The 21,577-nt window shown below is 38.8% G+C and overlaps 1 protein-coding gene across 1 annotated transcript; it reads right to left on the reverse strand.

Annotated features, from left to right (window-relative positions):
- Positions 1 to 504: 504 nt before the first annotated feature.
- Positions 505 to 21,557, reverse strand: ccdc62 (coiled-coil domain containing 62; the record flags this gene model as incomplete). Its single annotated transcript, NM_001112963.1, is given in 10 exon segments — positions 505 to 733; positions 3,384 to 3,484; positions 4,892 to 4,980; positions 7,825 to 7,926; positions 9,691 to 9,823; positions 14,121 to 14,222; positions 14,730 to 14,908; positions 16,128 to 16,320; positions 19,200 to 19,263; positions 21,236 to 21,557. Coding segments are annotated over 9 exon segments (1,116 nt in total). The 3' UTR covers positions 505 to 552.
- Positions 21,558 to 21,577: the final 20 nt, after the last annotated feature.

The following is a 21,577-nucleotide window of genomic DNA, read 5'->3' on the forward strand; positions in this document are numbered from 1 at the left end:
TCAACTTCCCGTTGGCAGCATATTTATAGCTATGACATAACCCCATTATATATTTCTTTATACCTGTATATTTTGGATTAATTGTTTATAGAAGAGAAAAGCAAAATGATACTTGGAGTCAGCTAACTCTGCACTGAGCCATTGCAGATCGTCACATCATTAAATAATAATCTCTGCCATTCATCTGAATTAATCTGGATTTCTGTTTGTTGCTGCAGTATAATCATTAACCAAATGAGAATGAAACACAACAAGTTTATGAAATAACAATGTAGTAAACATACAAGATGGGAAGAAGTTAAAAACCGAGATATGGTTTCTTTGTTTTGGTCACTAATCCTGGGCAAACTTGTGCCTTTTATTACATTGTAATAAAAATCATGGCACTAATTCAGCCATGAGGACGTCGCAACAAATACCATTATTCAAGTAGCAGCACCATTAATAAAAAAAAAAAAAAAAAAAAAACAACTTATGCAAAACACAATTTAAACAGAAACCAAGTTGCATTTTAATTAGTTCTTTTTAATTGTGTGCAATCGATTGATGTCTTTAATCGTGCATGCAAGAACTCACTGGACTTTTGTGACAGTCAGAGTCTTTGAGCGTAGACTGCATCAGGGGAATTTTCAGATCTACTGGAAGACTGCAATGAAGGTTCTGTCTGTTTGCTAAGAAGCCATCTTTACCAACAGAGTCCAAAAAGAGAGAACTTATATTTAAAGGACCCTCGCTGAAAGGAGAACAAAAACAATCAATAAACAACTTGTTATTGTATTTAATCTATTTTTCCTTATAATGAAGCCTAGTCTGGCCCAAACATAGCATCGAGAGGTCCCCAGTCCTGGTAGTTATTAGTCACCATCCTATCAAACTACTTGCTTATAAGAATGAAATTGGGCACCCCTTAAAGAGACCATTTCTACACAGTCACTGCACTAAAAGTAACCTTTTTGGTTCATTATTCTTAGGGCCCGTTTAGAAATGAAGCAACTGCTGTAGCATAGGGCAACTTATAAAGCTGCACAAATAAGTGGCGCATTTTCTTAACACTAATTTGAAAACATCTTCACTAGGAAGTTTAGAAATTATGCAGCTGATGAGAAAAAAAAATCTTAATGTAGCAGAAGCTGTAAATAGTATGCCTGGTTTTAGACAGCAAATGTACTTCTATACATTTAAAATATTTAAATTTAATATGTGCATTATATTATTCCAGTTTTGGTTAAACTTTTTGATCAGTATGATCCATCCTCAAAGAAGGTTCCAGTGGGGATGGTTTCATAACATGGTCATTTATTAGTCAAGCAAGAATGGATTGAGTTGTGCCACCTAGTGTTATTTCATATTATATATTATTTATCAAATAATCTATACCATAGGAAAGGCATAAATGGTATGGGATTCATTACTGAACTAAATAAATCCATACAGATGGCAAAAAATATTTTTTCATTTTTCAGTATAGTTTTGTTAGCCTTAAGTAGTTAGTAGAAATCTAAGATAAAGTTACATAGTAAAGACATGTCTTTATTAAACAAGGAAAGGCCAGAAAGATGCACGGGTGCCAATTTTTAAACTCCCAGGAAACCCAGCAGTTAACCTATAAACACTGGACAGTGCATATTCTTAGAGCTTGGCAGCATCATCTTGCCTTAAGGCCAATTCAGCCAAATCACAGTAAAATGAGCCAAGGGGGAAGCAGTGCTGTGAATGTGCCAACCTAGTTGTATAGTATAATGCAGTGCTGTCCAACTGGCGGCCCGCGACCCCCCCCTGTGTGGCCCCCCACCTGCCTGGCTGCTTTGATGGCTTACTCTTGTGTAAGCTTTAAATGGTATCAGTACTGTGATTTTATTTTATTATTTCGCCGATTTTAATCAATTTCCACTGTGTGAAATTACTATGTATGTTTCCGTAAAGTTTAAAAAAAAAAATAGTGGGAAGGGTATAAATAGCCAGGGGGGATTGATGGTGGGCTCATTTGCTCCTGAGGAAGCGTGCCGTGAGCACGCAAAACGCGTTGGGCTTTTTGTTGTGTCTGATAAACTGCTTCACACTGTAAGTAGCCTGCATTGTGCAGGGGCTTTATTTTATATATTAAACGTTTTTATACTATTTTCAATAGCCGAATTGACTTCTCTACATGCTCTTATTTTAATCAAATCTGGTGAGCATTTACTTTGGACACATCGTGTGGGTGTGATACACTGCATTGGGCTGATATATAAGCACTATTGATTGTCCGATTCACTTAATATATTTGCACATTTTGCACCAAATTAGAACGCTAAAAATCTTTTAGCGTTTTAGTCACAAAGAAAGTTTTGTACGTATTGCACTAGTTTTGCTTTTGTAATCAGGCTGTATTGTTTAAATATTTAATTCCCTGTGTTGTTCACACCTTTTGATCTCTGCATTGTTCACCCCCTGCAGTGTTCACACCTCAGGCTCGGGCTGTAATCACCCACATTGTTCCCCTGTTCACACCTCAGACAGACTGTAGGAGCAGTAGAAACCCACAAATAATCCCTGCGCACACTACAAAAAGAACATATTCTGAGGTGGTATTGCAATTAAAAAGTTTTTTAATATATAGTTATTGTGCAGACTGTAGGAGCAGTGCCAGCATTGTGTCACTGTATGCTGCCTGTGTGTGCCATAGGGCAAGCACAGTATGGCACACACAGGCAGCATAGGGCAGGCAGAGTATGGTACACACAGGCAGGGTAGGGCAGGCAGAGTATGGCACACACAGGCAGGGTAGGGCAGGCAGAGTATGGCACACACAGGCAGCGTAGGACAGGAAGAGTATGGCACACACAGGCAGCATAGGGCAGGCAGAGTATGGTACACACAGGCAGGGTAGGGCAGGCAGAGTATGGTAAACACAGGCAGGGTAGGGCAGGCAGAGTATGGCACACACAGGCCAAGTATGGCACAAACCAGCCAAGAATGGCACACACGGTCAAAGTATGGCACACGCAGGCAGGGTAGGGAAGGCAGAGTAAGGCAGGTTTTTGCTGTACTACAACCATTAATATGGGTATGGTCATGTGATAACACAGGTGTGGTTTCAAGTAGGTGTGGTTTCAAAAAGGGGAGTGGTCAAAACTGGCTTCCATTATCGGCCCTCCACCACGTAGGTCGGAAAAATTCCGGCCCTCGGTACAACAGAAGTTGGACAGCACTGGTATAATGTATACCAGCACAAGACATCATTCACACAGCAGCCAAGAAGACACTGTAACCACGACCAGCCAGGATTTTAAAGGAGAGGGGCAAATGAGGTTTGCTGGGGTGCTGTTCATATTGGCAACGTGTTTCTGTGCTTTTCTGTCCTACACTACTATGGAAATATTTAGTGCTAAAAGTTGCTTTACCTGATTTCATCTTCTGTCAGCTCATATTTTGGCACTGCATCCTTGGAACTCTCCAAAGAAATCTGTAGAAATTGCATATCATGCTGCTGTTTAACATAGATCTGTAAGAATTAAAAAAAAATAAAAAAAAACACACACTGGAGGTCTATTTACGAAAGGTTGATAGATAATGTATTCAGTATCAATGGAAAAAAAAATAACCCACTTATCAAATAACCCTGGCGCTATTCTCAAAACACCTTTGAATATTTCTTGGTGTGGCAATGTCCTGGTCCCTGCCATGTTTGGGAATCATAATCACATGACCCTCATGCACCAGCAGGATACAGGCAATTAACATTCAGGGAAATTACAAGTGTTTTTCCAACACATGCAAATCTCCCCCAATCAGAGGACTTGCTTAAAGGGGAACTCTGGCTTTCGAACCAATATTTATTAAAGAACCCCACACAACACAGAAACTCCTACTATACCTATCACTTTAATTTGTTCCTTCAAAAAGCATGAATAGATAACATGTTTATATGCTAAAAACCAGTTGCAAAACAGTTCTTCTCTTTCTACATTATCTGAAATCTTGGCAGGGGAGAAGAGTCTAAAATAACTGTAACAAATTCTCCACAGCTGACAGACAGCATGTAAGAACTATATAACCCACAGTGCATTGTACTATGATGTTCCTTTCCTTATTGACATCACATGTGCAGGGAATTGTGGGATTTGGAGAATGAGGCTGAATGCAAACTGAGGACAGTCAACTACTTTACATTTTATTTAAAGGAAAAGTAACACTGAAAAATTTTAAGTAAAAAATCTATTCTACCCTGCCCTAATAATTGCCCTATCCTGCAAATCATTTATTATTTTGAATGCTTTATTAGAAAATACCTGCTAAAACTTGGCTTCCGGTCATTTGAAATAGGGCAATACGGCGATGCAGGGCAGAATCCACTATGCGATGATCAATTGATCAATCCCAGCCCGACTCCTTCCTATACAGAAGGAAGGCTAGGATCGATCAGTCGATCATCGCATAGTGGATTCGGCCCTGCATCGCCGTATCACCCTATTTCAAATGGAAAGCCAAGTTTCAATGGAAGCCAAGTTTTAGCAGGTAATAATAAATGGTGTGCAGGATAGGGCAATTATTGGGGCAGGGTAGAATAGATTTTTTACTTAAAACTTTTTAGTGTTACTTTTCCTTTAAGTCTCAATGTAATCAGCAAGATCAGCAGGAGAACAGAAAGCTAGGCTTAGTTAACTGTTCCAATCCTTATTATTACATTGAAAATCATGAAACGACTGCATATTTTTTAATTGATGTATATTGTAAAATTGCTTGAAATTATGATTACTTTTCAAGAGCTTAAGTTGTGTTTCCCTTTAATAAATAGCTTTATTCTTGCTACTTTCTGTGCAAGCATTTGACTGATTCTAATTGACTGAGTGCATAAATACCTTATGAGCCCACCAGCTGCAATACACAAATAACTGAATCTTGCCCTTACCTTTCGAAGGTTCTGTAATTCAGTATCAGTTCTATCTTGCTTAGATTTTGCCAACTGAAGTAGCTGATCTTTTCGATTCTCCCTTTCAGCTGTAACATAAATGAACCTTTTTACACTATCATTCGGATTGTGCTATCATAGAATATTATGCTGATATATAACTCAATCATAAAACAGCAGCACCTGGTTTGCTTCCTACACTAGCTTTTATATGATTTAGGAATGGCAGGTTCAGGTAACTGCAGCCAGGCACAAGCTGGGTTAAATTAGACACTAGCATCATCATTTATTTATATTTATGCAGTGTTTTACATTAATATACATCAAACACGGGTCTTACAAAAGGGTTATAGAATAAGAATGGGGTCAGATGCACACTGGAATACCATTTTACTTCTAATTTTAATTTTAACTGAATTAATTCATCTAGCAGCCATTAGTACAGTTGGTAACTGAGCACTTAGTACTTTAGTTGGTGTAAGTTTGCTACCAATCCTAAATGTCCTAATATAAACTGCAGGGGCCTCATGCAACTGACCCCCTCCAAGGCACTTCTAAATAACCAACAAAGCTGCCAGCAACCCACACCTAAACAAATACCCTCCACAAGCTAAAAACCAGAAAGTGAGATTGTCGGGGAGCTTGGGAAAGGACAGAAGTGCTTCTGGTATAACAGCAGAATATGCAGATTTAGCCCAGACTTCAGGTAAACGAACCCACACACTTTGATGCTCAGGCAGGTTTACACATACACAAATCATCAGGGAGCATTATTTAAACAAATCTGTCAGCTGTCCCAGTGTTTCATAAGCACACCTCCTTTGGTATCTATTGTTCTTTTTATTTAACTGAGCTCAGTCATCTATTTAAATCTGGGTGGGGTTAAAATGCGGGTGAGGTATTTTCAGTTCTAATAATAGACCTCTGTGCCTGTTAGGCATGATGTAAATAGTCACAATCTAAGCCAAATTGCAGTTGGTCTTTTTACAGGTGTTTTAATATTTTTGTTCAATTTCAAATTTAATCTTGTTGCTAGGGTCCAATTTACCAAGAGTCCAAGAGGACTTTACAGGTTTGGAGAGGAATAAAAGAAGTCTTGAATAGAAAACTACGTAATATAAAGTAACCATATTAATAAAACTGTAGCCTTACAAAGCAAAAGTTAGTTTCTGACCCCCCCCATAAAAACCTGATCATATTTTACAGAACAAGCTTGAAAGAAACAGAATTTGAAGAATAATGGTTAAAACAATAAACACCAGTAGAAAAGTTGCAAATAAGAAAACATTCTATAAAACATACTAAAAGTTAACTACACATTTAAAGGACATGTAAACCCCACCACAAAAATGTAATCAGTGAACAGCCTCTTTGAAATCTTTCAATACCTGCCACACTGGTTGTCCAGAGTTTAATATTAAAGGAGAAGGAAAGGCAAAGTCACTTGGGGGTGCCAAAATGTTAGGCACCCCCAAGTGACTTTAATCGCTTACCTTTTACCCCGGGCTGGTGCCCCTGTTAGGAGAAAACAGCACCAGCCCCGGGTACCTGCAGCGCTTCCTTATTCCTGTCTCGCCGCGCGCGCATGCGCAGTAGAGTGAAAAGCAGAACTTTAACAGAGAAGTCGGCTTTTTACTGCATATGCGATTGTCCGGGACATTTGGCTGCAGCGCGAGTAGGAAGGAGAAAGCGCTCTTGACAGCTACCTACAAGGTAGGCAATTTAAGTCACCTAACATTTTGGCACCCCCAAGTGACTTTGCCTTTCTTTCTCCTTTAAGGCTGCAACATCTCCTTAATCACTTAGATTTCCTTCTCGTCCTGTAACCCACTCTGCCCCCCCCCCCCTCGGGAATTTGCTTTGATTTCTGGCTTGCCAGACATGCTCAGTTGTTCTAAACTCAGATTACTAAACACACTAAAAACAGCCAGTAAAGAGATGGCATTGCTGTTCCCATAGAAACTCAGCTCTAGCTATCTGCTGCAATTTTTTTCTCCTGAGCTCAGATTTATCATTAAAGTGCTCCAACAAAGCAGAACTTTTATCAAAGACAGTTCTGCCTGTGTGAGTCTGTATTCTTGATGAAATGTATGCTGAATAAGGGTCTTTGTGCGTGTATGCTGCTTGCAGATTTAACTGTATCTGATTATGTATGTGATGGTGCTGGCAAACGGAGGGGATATATGCAGCACTAATGATGCCATTTGGGTGGGGGAGACGTGCCCAACTGATATACATTGTAGGCAAATGTAGGCTTTACATGTCCTTTAAGAGCAGGACAAGACCAGATGCTTTTTAATACTGTACCAATTTCATTACTACAGTAGGTAGAAAATGGGCACATGTAAAGGTTTAGATTATTAAGCTTGTGTCTCTTGTACAGAATACATAGGTGAAGCGTTCTGTATTAATAATTAAATGAGACACCTGCCAGTGCTCAAAGTTCTTCTTTTCATTGATCATCAGTTAAATTACCTGGGTCTGCTCTGGCCAATCTGCCCTTTTGAAATACTTTTTTACAGTTTAGACAAGTAGATGAGGAAATATGACACTCAGCTACTGGAGAACACTTAATCTGAATGGGTTAAAAAGATTTCTGTAAGCAGAGCATATAATGTGTGAGATCAGCAAATTTAACTCCATCACCAAGGGGTGGATAAATTGCTGCTTTGGCCCTCAGTTGTGCACCCCTCTTTGCCCCTAATCCCTTCCCTCCTCCATCATACCCCAGCTTCACCCTTCACCCCCAGCTCCCCCCTTAGTCTGTCTTCATTCCACAGTTATTGGCCACCTAGGAACTCTGTGCCCCAGGGGCCACAACTGCCACCACCACCTGCAATAGCCACAACAGAGATATACATATATACAAATATGGCTTATAGTATGGCATAGCCCAAGGCTGGCTCATCTCTCTATGCAAATGAACAGCTAACCTGTATAAATGAGTTCAGAATGTAAATAAGCACTTTCTTGCTTTAGGCGGATGATTTCCTCTCTCTGCTCATTGTTTTCTGCAGTCTTTTGGCTGAGGTCATCTGAAAGCATAAATCATAGCAGTGGCTAATAATTAACTAGCACAGAACTCAGTCGGCATTGGGCAGCGTGTATAAAAGGCAGGTGCACTTTATGCAAACAGTCATCTACAAATGGCAGAAAGCAGCTTATGGATATTCAAAAATCTTGGCAGAAAAAAGGAAGATTATTAATAAAGATTCACCTTTAAGTTAACTTTTAGTATGTTATGCAATGCTCTATTCTTGGCAACTTTGCAATTGGTCTTCATTATTTATATTTTAAAGTTTCTTGCCTTCTTTTTCTGCCTCTTTCCAGCTTTAAGATGGGGGTCACTGACCCCGGCAGCCAAACATCTATTGCTCTCTGAGACTACATTTTTATTGTTATTCTTACTTATTATTACTTATCTTTCTCTTCAGTCCATCACCTATTCATATTCCAGTCTCTCATTCCAATCACTGCCTGGTTGCTAGGGTAAAAAAGACCCTAGCAACCAGAAAGCTGCTAAAATACCAAACTGGAGAGCTGCCAAACAAAAAGCTAAATGACTGAAAAACCACAAAAAATAAAAAACAAAGAACAACTGCAAATTATCTCAGAATATCGCTGTCTGCATTATAAAAAAGTTTATTTGAAGGTGAACTACCCGTTTAGCCTTTTAACTTCCAGCGATCTAGCAGGTTTCATTTCACTATGGGAAAAGCATAAACCCAGGAATGTAGGTACTATGTCAAAAAGGGTGTTGCTGCTGCCAGGATTTCGCATACCCTGCTATCACTGTACTACCTACACAGCTGACATGAAAAGGGTTAAAGGCGGTGTTCAAAAAAATTCACCTTATGTAAGAAAATCATATTCTGAACAATTTCATGGTTTAAAAGGTGTTTGTAAATGTAATTGCAATTGAAACTGGAGGTAATCTCTGGCCTGGTTCTTGAAATAATGTATCAAAAGACAGCTCTATACCAGCCGATACCCCCAGTGCCTTGACTGTTTTTTTTTTGTTTTTTTTTTATTACCAGCCGGCTTCTACTAAAGGGTTTCAATAGCCAGAACCACCAGTACTGAATACAGCAATAGACAGACAGATACTGATTCCAGTAGCATTTACATTTACAAAATCCTGAAAAAAATTGATAAATATATGTTGTATCTATGAGGTCTTCATAGTTGGAGAGAGCAGTGTGGAGCTGCACGCTAGAAAAGGAAGTCAGTAAAAGAGCTACAGTTCAGCTGCTTGTAACAGAGAAACAAAATAAGTCTGCATACAAGGAGAAAGGTATGTTATTCTGAGGGCTGTTTAGGGGGATTTTAACAAAAGGCTAATTTATTCTTCAAATCACTGAAGGGATGGCAAATATTAGACACCCCCTAATAAATATAATCAATTACTTGCAGTTACCAGGAAACTGCACCAGCGCGGGGTACTTCTGAGTGAGCACCATAAAGTGATTATCTTCTTACATTTCTTCATTCTCCAATGGCCCTGGACCGATGCAGTAGAATGATAAAGCTGTCTTTTTGTGTAAAGCTCAGCTTTTCAGTTTACTGCGCCTGCCACTTGGGGGGTACCGAACATGTGCCACCCCAGTGATTTAATCTTTCCTTCTCCTTCAAAGCAGTTAAAATAAACAGTAGGGCTTGTCTACATAATTAAAGGTGCTAAAAGAATTATGGATGATATGGAATTCTTGAATATTTGTCTGTTACTGTTCCAATGTATCCTGATACAGGAATAATGATTACATACTGTAGCTTTAGAACATTGCTGGGAATAGGATTACCTTTCAGTTTATTAACTTCACATTTCTGCCCATTTAAGCCTGACTTTACAGCTTCTCTCAGTCCTGCTTCTAACTCCTTAAATCGGGATGTAAATTCTGTAATGTGATTGGTTGCTTCAATGATATCATTGTCCTGCAGCAAACAGAAGTTAAAAGTGAAACATTTGCCTCTAATATACCTTGTGGGTTTACCTTACCATATGGTTTCACCAGGTCTGTTTAATGGGTATCGTTGCTTATAACTGATGCTCTTGTCCCCAGAAAATACATCATATTCAAACTTCATTTGATTCATAATTTCTGAAGCCAGTCAAGCACACAATGACCATACTTAAAGGGCTAGTAACAGCACCAATAAAAATGATTAAAGTTTCTTTCCTGTATATACATAAATATCAGGGATGCACCAAACCCTTGTTTTTGGGTTCAGCCAAACCCACCCTGAGGAATCCGGCCAAATCCGAATCATAATTAGCATATGCTAATCAGGATCAGTAAGGGAAAATTCCCACCCTAACATTTAACCATTCTTATACTTTGAAAAAAGGCTGGATTCAGCCCAAATCCTGAACCTAATCTGGGATTCGGTGCATCCCTACTAAATATTTTCATTGGAATGCTAATTTTTATTGTAGTTCAACAGAGGGGAACTCTCCAACAAATATTCAATTGTATAGGATCTTTAACAATTGTATAGGATCTATAACCATCATCTGGAGTGAAGATGAAGTTTGTTTTTCACTCCAGATGAGTCTCTGAGCAAGACCGAAATGTGAAACGATAGATTCTGGGATATGGAAGTGCCTTTGCTTTCTACAGAACCTTTGCACCAGCCACAACAGAAAACAGAGGAAATTCCCTGTCCCAGAATCCATCACTTCAGAATGAAACAAGACAAGAGAGGGATTGCATTACACTGTGAGCCTAAGAGGGGCTGGGAAATAGATTGTATGTCTATCGTGGTTTCCTTTTAATCAAGGGAATCAGGTATGTAAAGTAAAAAAATAAAAGAACATTTCTCTTTGTGTTAGTTCTGAGAGGGTCTATGCAACTTTTCTAAAGACGACCAAGTGCTGAGATAAGTGTAACCCCAGAGGAGCTGCAATAAGCTAAAGGTGCAGCTTTCACATTTACCTATTGTTTAATATAAAGGAGGAGAGGAGGAATATGTGTGTATGAAGTACAATATTTTTATTTTTTGCTGTACTTCAATAGAAAATTAAAAATACCTAAAAATGCCAGGGATATCTGATCGGCTGTTCCCACTGACAGCACAGATTAACCATCGATTGCTGTACAAATACAGGTATGAAGTTTGCTCCTAAACTGTACAGAGGGATAAAACAGTGGTTTCTAAACTTTGGGACTGACGTAGCTGCACTATACAATGTACTGGCAGAGCTACATTCCACTTATAGGAAACTCAAATGCATTGTTCTGTCACTTTGATTGAACAAACCATGGATTAATTCAGACAGTACTAGATATAGCCTCTTTGAATGGCTGCAAAGCAACACTGTGGCAGTGTTCTTGGTTTATAATGAAAATAAAAAAGGCAGAGCAGTTTGCTCAGTGTGGAGATCTAAAGATTATGGGAAAAGGTTAAGGTGTGTGCTCAGCAATTCTCCAGAGATGCCCCTGCTTTTCTTTTAGCGTAAGAACAGGCAGACATAGAAAATTCCACTATTTGTGGTCATTAGGAAAGCAGCATAAATCCACACATATTTAATAACCAACAAGGCTGTTGCAAGACCATTAATAAGCAGGAGTACAAAGCATGTGCCAAAGTTATAAATTCTGGAACACAAAAAATAATGTCTATGTTTTCTATTCCATCTAGAACATTCATTTAGTTATGTTGATTTCACTTTAAAGTGATACTGACACAAAAAAAATACTTTTCAAAATATTAATATGCATAAAAAGTTACCTATAGGTCATGTTGATCGTGTTTTGTCGATAGGGCTGCTTTTGTAAGTAATTGTTACTTGAAGTTCTTAAACCTGACTGTTTTGCCAACCTGACCGTCCTTTCTCAGCCTGTCAGTTATAGCTTCTAATGCAGACTTAACAGACTCCTGCTGCACAAATATGGCCCCCCTCATAAGAGGAACATGGGGGATTGGATAGCTAAGGTAAAAGTATCAGGCAATACTTTCATGGCAAAATTATAAATAGCATGCAAAGACACGGTTATGATATATTTCAAAAATGATTAATTTCAGGTGTCAGTATCTCTTTCAGAAAAGGATTTCACAACATTGCTCTGTGCAATCCCAGGAAGTTATTGAGAGGAAGATTCTGTTAAGGAAGCCTGCAAGGCAGAAACTGCAACAGACAACAATGACTCATAAACCTGCCCTGCCCAGCTCTTCTACATTATCTGCCTCCCACAGCAACACCCAGATGTGTACAAATCTACTCCTGTGCTGCCATCCTCTGTTTATAAAGGTACTTAAGCCTCACTGTGAAATTAATGGTGCTGTGAACACTCCATATAGCACTTTCACTTGCAAAATTATCTTTTTTTATGAAATAGACTGTAGTAATCTAAAAATCGTGTGCTAGCAGCTAGACAGGCTGAACTGGATGGGTGTATGTCCTTTTCTATCCTAAGTTACTATAAAGAACTAACTTAAAAAAAAACAAAACACTTTAAAAAATAAAATTAAATATATTTCTGAAGAAATTAAAAGTTTAAATTAAAAGGTACAGTATTGCTAGGGTAACATATCTATATATTGGTCAGTGATCACTGTCTAATACAAGATCTAGGGTATCATCAACATTTTATAGCTTTTCTTTCTATGCAGGTTCCCTTCGATTTATATTCCAGTCTCTCATTCAAACAATTGCTTGGTTGTTAGGATAAGCTGATCAAGTGCAACCAGATAACTGCTGAAATTCTAAACTGAAGAGCTACTGAATAAAAAGCTAAATTATTCAAAACCCACAAAAAATGAAGACCAATTGCAAACTGTCTTGGTAGTTTCGGACTGGGCCCACCACCTTGCACTGGAATAACCCACCCCACCAACTCCTCACTGCCACCTTTCCTCCCCACTGTTTAGGTACTTACTCTCTAAGTCTCTATGTCTATCAGGTCACACCTTTGAGGAAAATTTAAAGATGGCTGTGCGTTACACAATCCAAATACTGGTTCATTTACAAGGTGAACTAGTCAATTAAAGGGATTTTGTCATGATTTTTATGGTGTACTTTTTATTTCTAAATTACACTGTTTACATCGCAAATAATTTACTCTACTTTTTAAAATTTTAATCTTAAACCAACAAATGTATTTTTTAGCTGTAATATTGAAGTGTAGGCAGCCATCTCAGTGCATTGTGCCTGAGTCTGAGCTTTCAAAAGGAGCCAGCGCTCCTTAGAACTGCATTCAAGCTGCTATTCAAACAAGTTATTATTTCCCCTGCTCAGTGTAACCACTTTTAGGGCTCTGGCACACGGGGAGATTAGTCGCCCGCGACAAAACTCCCTGTTCGCGGGTTCCCTGGGATGGCAGGGGAAGGCAACTCGGGGAGATTAGTCGCCCGCGAACAGGGAGTTTTGTCGTGGGCGACTAATCTCCCCGTGTGCCAGAGCCCTTAGCAATACAGGTGTCAAGAAGCTGCTATCTTGCTACCTTCTTATTGTTCTGCTGATTGGCTGCTGGGGGGGGGAAAGGGTGGGGGTGATATCACACCAACTTGCTGCTCAGCAATAAAGTGTGACTGAAGTTTGTCAGAGTACAAGTAACATGGCTGTGGCACCCTGGGAAATGAATAAGATGGCTAGCCCCATGTGAAATTTCAAAATTAAATATAAAAAAAAATTGTTTGCACTTATGAAAAACAGATTTCAATGCAGGATTCTGCTGGAGAAGCTCTATTAACTGATGAGTTTTGAAAAAACATGTTTTCCCATGACAGTATTCCTTTAAAGGAGAAGGAAAGGCAAAGTCACTTGGGGTGCCAAAATGTTAGGAACCCCCCAAGTGACTTAAATCGCCTACCTTTTACCCCGGGCTGGTGCCCCTGTTCAGAGAGAATAGCACCAGATGGGGTAGCTGCAGCGCTTCCTCCTTCCTGCTTCACGTGCACATGCACAGTAGAGTGAAAAAGCCAAACTTTAACAGAGAAGTCGGCTTTTCACTCTACTGCGCATGGGCCGGTCATGGGGTCCCGGCAAAACGAAGCAGGAAGGAGGAAACGCTCGCTACAGGTACCCGGGGCTGGTGCTGTTTTCTCCTAACAGGGGCACCAGCACGGGGTACAAGGTATTTAATGTTTTCTTGCACAAATTGCAAAATCTACATCACTGACCAAATAGTTACAAATGGCCAGTGATTTAGAGTCTAAGTTTTTGCATTTGATTTAAATGAATAAAAAAATGCAGTACTAGGCGTGAAATAAAATGCCCAGTGCTGTTTACCTTCAGTCTCAGCAAAGTAGCCAGCTCCTGTTCTCTTGCCTGCAATCGTCTGACATGTCCGGAAAGCTCCAAAACGGTATCACTCAGACTCCGATTTTTCTCCTACAGAACACAGTCATTTTAGGTTTGACATTTAACAAGTTACAATATTTTGTACTTCAAAATATTTTATTAGGGCATATCAGTAAAATTAAAATATATTGTAGGAGGTTTATGTAATAATAAACAATAATAGGATAATGAAATTATACAGTACATAAAGTAAAATTTATAAGTCCAGTTTTCTCTGACTGCTGACTGCTGTAGCAGTTAATAATCAGGGGAGCGACACGAACATACAGCTCCCGTGGGATACTTCATGATGCACTCAGTGTAGCATACACGGCTATTAGCATATTTAATGGGTGAGAAACCTGTAAACTCAATAAGTTGGTCACTAACAACAATATGCACTTAATTTAATAGAAATGTGTAATTCACATAACAATTTATTGTGTACACTGTTGCAGTTCTTCAACCCAAACAATTGATCTTATGGCCATTTGTTTGTGATACAATATCTTGGCATGTATGGCCAACTCATCATTCCTTGCACCTTTTTTTTGTTACCTCCAGGTCCTGACATTGACTGGATGCCGCAGATGCTCTGCGGGACAATTCCTCAAGCTGATGCTGGGTGCTCTCCAGGGTGTTTTCAAGACTTGCTCTCTGGTTGTGTTGCTGAGATTGCAACAGTTTTATCCTTTTTGTTAAAGATCTGATTATTTCATTTCTTTGCTGAAGTTCATCTAAAATACATAAGTACCACAATTAGTATTTTGGATGATATACTTGGATGATACACTATTCACAAAGGTACTTGCACAAATACACATTTCAGAGAGTGCCTATGCACACACAGATGTCAAGAAATGTTCAGCCTAGCTCTAGTTTGGCCTTCTCTTCAACTGTCTACACAACACAGGCGGAAAGAAGCAGAGCCACGCTCTGTGTGACTGCAGCCTTATCCTTTATGTAACATGGAAAGTCAACAGACCTGGTGCACAATTATAATTTTAATTCAGATCAATTTAAGTAAACTGTAAATAATTTAACTTAAGACTCAGTTCTCTTGCCAGCCAATTCTGGTCACCTTCATTAGCTGGTAGATACAACTTGTAACCCAGACTGTGAAAGTGTCTAAATATCAACATATATTTATAATACAACTGTGAAGTTGTGCAATTCCCTCCCCGAATCAGTTGTTCTGGCTAATACATTATATAGCTTTAAGAAGGGGTTGGATGGCTTCTTAGCAAGTGAGGAAATACAGGGTTATGGGAGATAGCTCTTAGTACAAGTGAGGGAATACAGGGGTAGGGGAGATAGCTCTCAGTACAAGTGAGGAAATACAGGGTTATGGGAGATAGCTCTTAGTACAAGTTGATCCAGGGACTGGTCCGATTGCCATCTTTGAGTCAGGAAGGAAATTTTTCCCCTCTGCAGCAAATTAGAGAGGCTTTAGATGGGTTTTTTTGCCTTCCTCTGGATCAACTAAAAGTTAGTCAGGTTATATATAGGCATTATGGTTGAACGTGATGGACGTACGTCTTTTTTCAACCTAACTTACTATGTTAGTATATATGAAAAAAATAATCTGTACAGAGCTGATGCATCTCTGTGGGTGAAAAGAGCTTCATAAAAGTAAAGATAACTATACACAACTACCCCAAGTTATAGTTCTTAGGCCCAGATGCCTTTTAAATATACTATTACAATAGCAGTGTTGTGTTCTTCTCTACTTATTGTATAATAAATGTTGCATCAGTTACAACTTAAATTAACAACACATACAATAACTGGCAGCCAGTCTTAAATACATTTTTATCGAAAAGTCATTGCAATGCATGTATACACACCTATACTACCCTAGCTGATATATAGAAAGCACCTTTCATTTTGGAATGAGATGACTATTTGTTCTCTGCATCAGACTGTAAAATCGACAGAGTTTTATATCCTACTTACTTTCTAGTTTACTGCATTTCTGCTCCAAGTAAAGAACCTGCTGCCGATCACCCTCCCAAGCCAGCATCTGCTTCTGGTGAATTGCTACCATATCATTAAGCTCCTGGTCTCTGTCCTTCAGCTCAGCAATTAATAACTGCAACTCTTTCCTCTGCTTCTGGATGGTAGAATTCTCCAGGTCTGTATCAAGAAGCTAAAGAAACAAAAATATCAAACATCAAAACACTGAATGTCATTATATATATCGAACAGGGGGTTGCAGGCACTCACGTCATTAGAAGACTAGTATGCCTGTGTCTTCAACAAAAATAAATAAATGTAGAAACTGATCGAAGCCACTCTCAAAAAGAAAGGCTGGTGCTACAGCCAAAACGTTAGTTCACTTTCTTCAATTAAAAAAACACTTTATTTTTTCATAAGACCTGTGAGAGTGGCTTCTATTAGTTTCTATATATATATGAAGAGAAATTGGTTATGCAAAAAGGGTGGAGAACCCTTTAACCAAACTCTTAAAACAGATTAAATATAAATACCTTTCATCAACCAAGCCAGTTTTATGGAAGGACTTTAAAGCCCAAACTCTTTTACAGTAAAACAAGAATGAAATGCAAAACTACCTTTTTCATCTCTATGATAAAATATCAAATGGCCTTTAAGATAGCAGAGATTTAGAAGTGTCCAGAATTGGAGTCTGGTGAGTCAGGTAGCCCTTGCATGACTCCTCTGGGTCACTTCATCTGCAAAGCTTATTGCACACTAGGCACATTCACATGCGTTATTTTTCAGCCAGGAAAAAAAGCCCAAACATGGCGTTGCTGCCTGTAATTTTTTTTAAATGGAATCCACGTGACATTAGCCATCTTTTTAACAGCTGATTTTGAATAAAATTGCAAATGTGTGTTTTTTTCCAGGACATATCAAACTGTCATTTGTATTTAAATAAATGACAAGACTGAATGGGTTCTTTTTTTTTTTTTTTTTATATAAATATAATAAACGTTTTTTTACATTTAGCCACCATTTCCAAATGATCTCAGAGACTCAGAGATCACCCGACAGGAAATAATGCAGCTTTAACTGTACTAGGAAGATATGAGGGAGCTCTGTCCGTTCACTAGCTAATGTAACCTAACATGTATGTGTGCCCTTCATTTGTGTGTAAGCACACTAAATCATACAAGCCAGGAGGTGGCCCTTAAATTGACAATTAAAATGACAATTTTCTATTTAGGATTATCATTTGGCACATTCAACTATTTTTTAAGAAATTGTTTATTTACATGAAGAAATGTTTAAATATCATAAGGAAATATATTTTTATAGACACCTGCAATGCTCAGGGTTATAGTTTCCATTTAAATATATAGTTTGGACACCAACCTATAGCCCCCAAACTCCTATCCAGACTATACGCACACCTTTTGGAATCCAATGTTAAACCATTCGAACGAGCCCGTACACTGTGGACCTCCTCAATCCCTAACCTAACGACAGAACAATGGGAGGAAGCCACAGATAGCTGCTATGAGTTCTTAATTTCACTACGGGACAGGCTGATTCAATACAAAGTATTACACCAATTGTATATTACTCCTAACAAACTTCACAAATTTGGTAAAATACCTAACAACTCCTGCCCAAGGTGCAAAGCCCCCCAAGCAGACTTCCTCCATCTAATATGGAGCTGTCCCCCCATTGCGCAGTTCTGGTCCACAGTGATGAACACCATTGAAACAGAACTAGCGCTACCTAATGTGCTTAATCCAATAACTTGCCTTCTAGGCACGGTGGAAGACATACTCCCCACCAATGCAGCTAGGACAACGTTTAGGTCCCTTACATTCTATGCCAAAAAAGCGATCATAATGAGGTGGATGGGCAACAGCGTTCCGACACTCGAACTCTGGTACCAGCTCATTAACACTGCCTTACCTCTTATAAAACTCACCTATGAGACTAGAGGGGCACACGGGAAATTTGAAAAAATTTGGGGCATGTGGTGAGAGTCCAACGGACCCCCAACCAACTGACATGGGCCATCCCCAACTTAATGCCAAAGACCAAGGCCAGACTCAATCTCACAATAATGAGTAAATATGTTGGAAATGTGAAATAAATGTACCAAACTCTTGCTTCATTTATGTAACCTGCTTTATTAAGTATTATGTTGTACCTTTGTTATGTACTGTTACAAATTCAGAAAAATAAACCTTTAAAAAAAAAATATATATATAGTTTGGCCCATTAGCTAATTGTCCTTTGTGACCAGGGTTAGGCCTACCTGGGTGATCTTGTTGTTAAAAATGACCCCACATAAACACTTGGGGTGCCATATAGACTATACAGTTTATGTATACTTAGGTTACTCTTTATTCATTCATGAATTTCAGTAAGCACTTTTCTATTCCATATTAGTCAGCAACTTTAAAATATTAATTAGCAAAACCCCTTTTAGAAACACATGGCAAAAGCTTATAATAGGCTAATAGATCATAAAAAGTTAAAAGGGACATATTATGAAAAATACACATTTAAACCCATATTCCCTTGAAAAAACAAGCCACTTTCCTATATGTTTTAATTACAAATTATTCACTGTTTTATAGAAATTAAAAAAAATAAATAAATAAATAAAACAAAAAAAAGAAAAGATTTTTGAAATAGCAGGTTGCTTATTCACAATCACTCCTTCTACGGTTCTAGGTGACAGTGTCGCTCTGAGTTCCAAATCACACAAAAGCAAAATGCTTGCCTGTTTTGGAGATTACTACCTGTTTTAAAGAAGAAACAGACAAGCATGAAGCTCTTCTGTGATTTGGAACTCAGAGCATTGCTGATACGTTCATTGTCCTGCAGTCAGAGGCCGCTTAGAACTGCATGTGGAGTGAGGGAGAAGAGGCAGGTGGATGTTACAAAAACCTGCTTTTTATATAAAACAATGCATGGTTTTTAATCATATTTTTAAGCATATAACAAAGCTTATTTTTCATAACAAAATTTTGATTTCTCTTTTCATTTCTTCCTGATATGTCCCCTTTAAAGAAAAACTGTCCGATTATTAGATTACTTTACCTTTAGTGAAGAAGTGATCTGTAATGATGAGCTCATATGTATTCTGTGACTGGAACTAGCAGTGCTGTGGATATAAAATGTTTAGAAAATAATTAATGTTATGCTGATATAAAAATATGGGGGGTGTAATTTAAAGGAATGCTGGTGCTCTGGATGCTTGCCATTTCCTGATTTTCAGTTAAGAAATGTGGGTCTCTTCAAAGGTTATACAAGTCTAATGGGTATATTTACATCTTACGTTAAACACTTTTGGCCATCCAGGAGAGTGATGTTGAATAAGCACTTGTTTATTATGAATTATTATTATACTTTATTGATCAAGTTTCAAAATATTCTGCAGAGCTTTACAGAGATTATATGCAATTCATAGCAGTTCTTGCTGCTGTGGATCTTACTAAGTCTCTATCACATTCTCAATAAGCAGTTTTATCAAGAACCAATTGACATGCCACTATATTTGTGAAGTGTGGTGGGAAACTGGAGTACCCTCAACCAGGGGTGTATTTATAAGGCATCCAATGGTGCTAGGGCGGCAGGTTTTTTTTTGGGGGGGGGGGGGCTCGGGTGCCTATATTTTCTCTTTGTATTTTAAATAGATAAGTAAATATGTCCCCAGCCTCCGACATGGAATTCCATACTACAGCAACAGAGCTGGGGGGGTGAGAGGATCACGGAACTCTGTGGAAGTGACATCACTTTTGCAACGTTGGTGGGCTTGACATCATACACATCTATGTCGTGCGCGTGATGTAACATGCCTAGGGCAACACCAGACCAAAATACACCCCTGCCCACAATTGGAGGAAATCTGCACAAACATAGGGAGAACATGCAAACTCTCTACAGGTGGTGACTAATTCAAGCTGGCCATACACCTACTGCAAATTTTGCATGATTTTTAGTACATGTAAGGTACATATATGGACTGATGCGCAGGCCAGTCTGCACATCACTAATGGTGGGCCAATGATCAAGACAGATATGCATGTACTAATAATATTGCCCAGTTTGTTGACTAGGCAGGCAGTTAGTCCAAATGAATTTCTGGAGCATTAAACATTATTTTGCCTAGTCCTGTGCTTAAAGGAGAAGGAAAGTTAGGCAAAATGTTAGGCACCCCCAAGTGACTTTAATCACTTACCTCGTACCCCGGGCTGGTGCCCCTGTTAGGAGAAAACAGCACCAGCCCGGGGTACCTGTAGCGCTTCCTCCTTCCTGCTTCGTTTTGTAAGGACTAAACGACAGGCGCATGCGCAGTAGAGTGAAAAACCAACTTCTCTGTTAAAGTTCTGCATTTTCACTCTACTGCACATGTGCGCTCACGCGAACAGGAAGGAGGAAGCGCTGCAGCTACCCCGGGTGCTGTTCTCTCCTAACAGGGGCACCAGCCTGGGGTAAAAGGTAGCCGATTTAAGTCACTTGGGGGTGCCTAACATTTTGGCACCCCCAAGTAACTTTGCCTTTCCTTCTCCTTTAAGGGCAAATACCCATACCTGGTAAATTCTTACCTTCCAATTTGTGCCTGTATGTTACCCAACCACTTAGATTGTAAGCTCTACGGGGCAGGGACCTCCTTCCAACTGTGTCTCATACCACATGGCACTTACTCCCTGTGTATTTATATATATTTATTTTATTTATTTATTATAACACTTGTCCTCCCTGTGTGTAATTTTGTGTATTGTAAGATTGCACAGCGCTGCGTACCCTTGTGGCGCTTTATAAATAAAGTTAAATATACATATATCAATGGAAGGGTGTCCATGTATAGCCACTCATACCATATCCATCCATTCAGGATGCGTGACAGTTGGATAACATTCTGAACCAGACAGTTTATGGCCAACTTCAGTCTCAGGCCTGTAAATACTGACCAGTTGCAACTCTGTGACATTAACCTTGGTTTTATCCCTATTAGGTCCAACATTATACTAAGTTAGTAACCACATTTTTATGCACCCTCAGTTTAGTTTAAGTGTACATATTAATAAGCAGTAAAAGCCACATATAAACATACATATTATAAACATACTTACATAAATATTAATATCCAGAATAACCTTTCAACTTTCTCACTTCAGTCAGGATCAGAAGAAGAGGAGCTCCTGCAACCATCACTTCACAGCAGTTCTTATTTCTTACTATGACACATACTTTATGACAGTAACAAGTATTACTAACGTAGTAGCTTTGTTTCCAGTTGCTGCTGCAGATTTTAAGTACTACCAACGAGCTCCTAGTCAAATTAAAACTGGACAAATTCACAAGTCACGCCTGTATTTTAGTAGCATTCTGGGACTTGTATTTCAGATGTCCATTTTACAGTAAAGTTTAAGAAACTGATAACTACATTTCCCAGTATGCGCTGGTGAGAAGCT

Source organism: Xenopus tropicalis, chromosome 1 (assembly GCF_000004195.4).
Source record: "Xenopus tropicalis strain Nigerian chromosome 1, UCB_Xtro_10.0, whole genome shotgun sequence".
Classification (NCBI taxonomy): Eukaryota; Metazoa; Chordata; class Amphibia; order Anura; family Pipidae; genus Xenopus; species Xenopus tropicalis.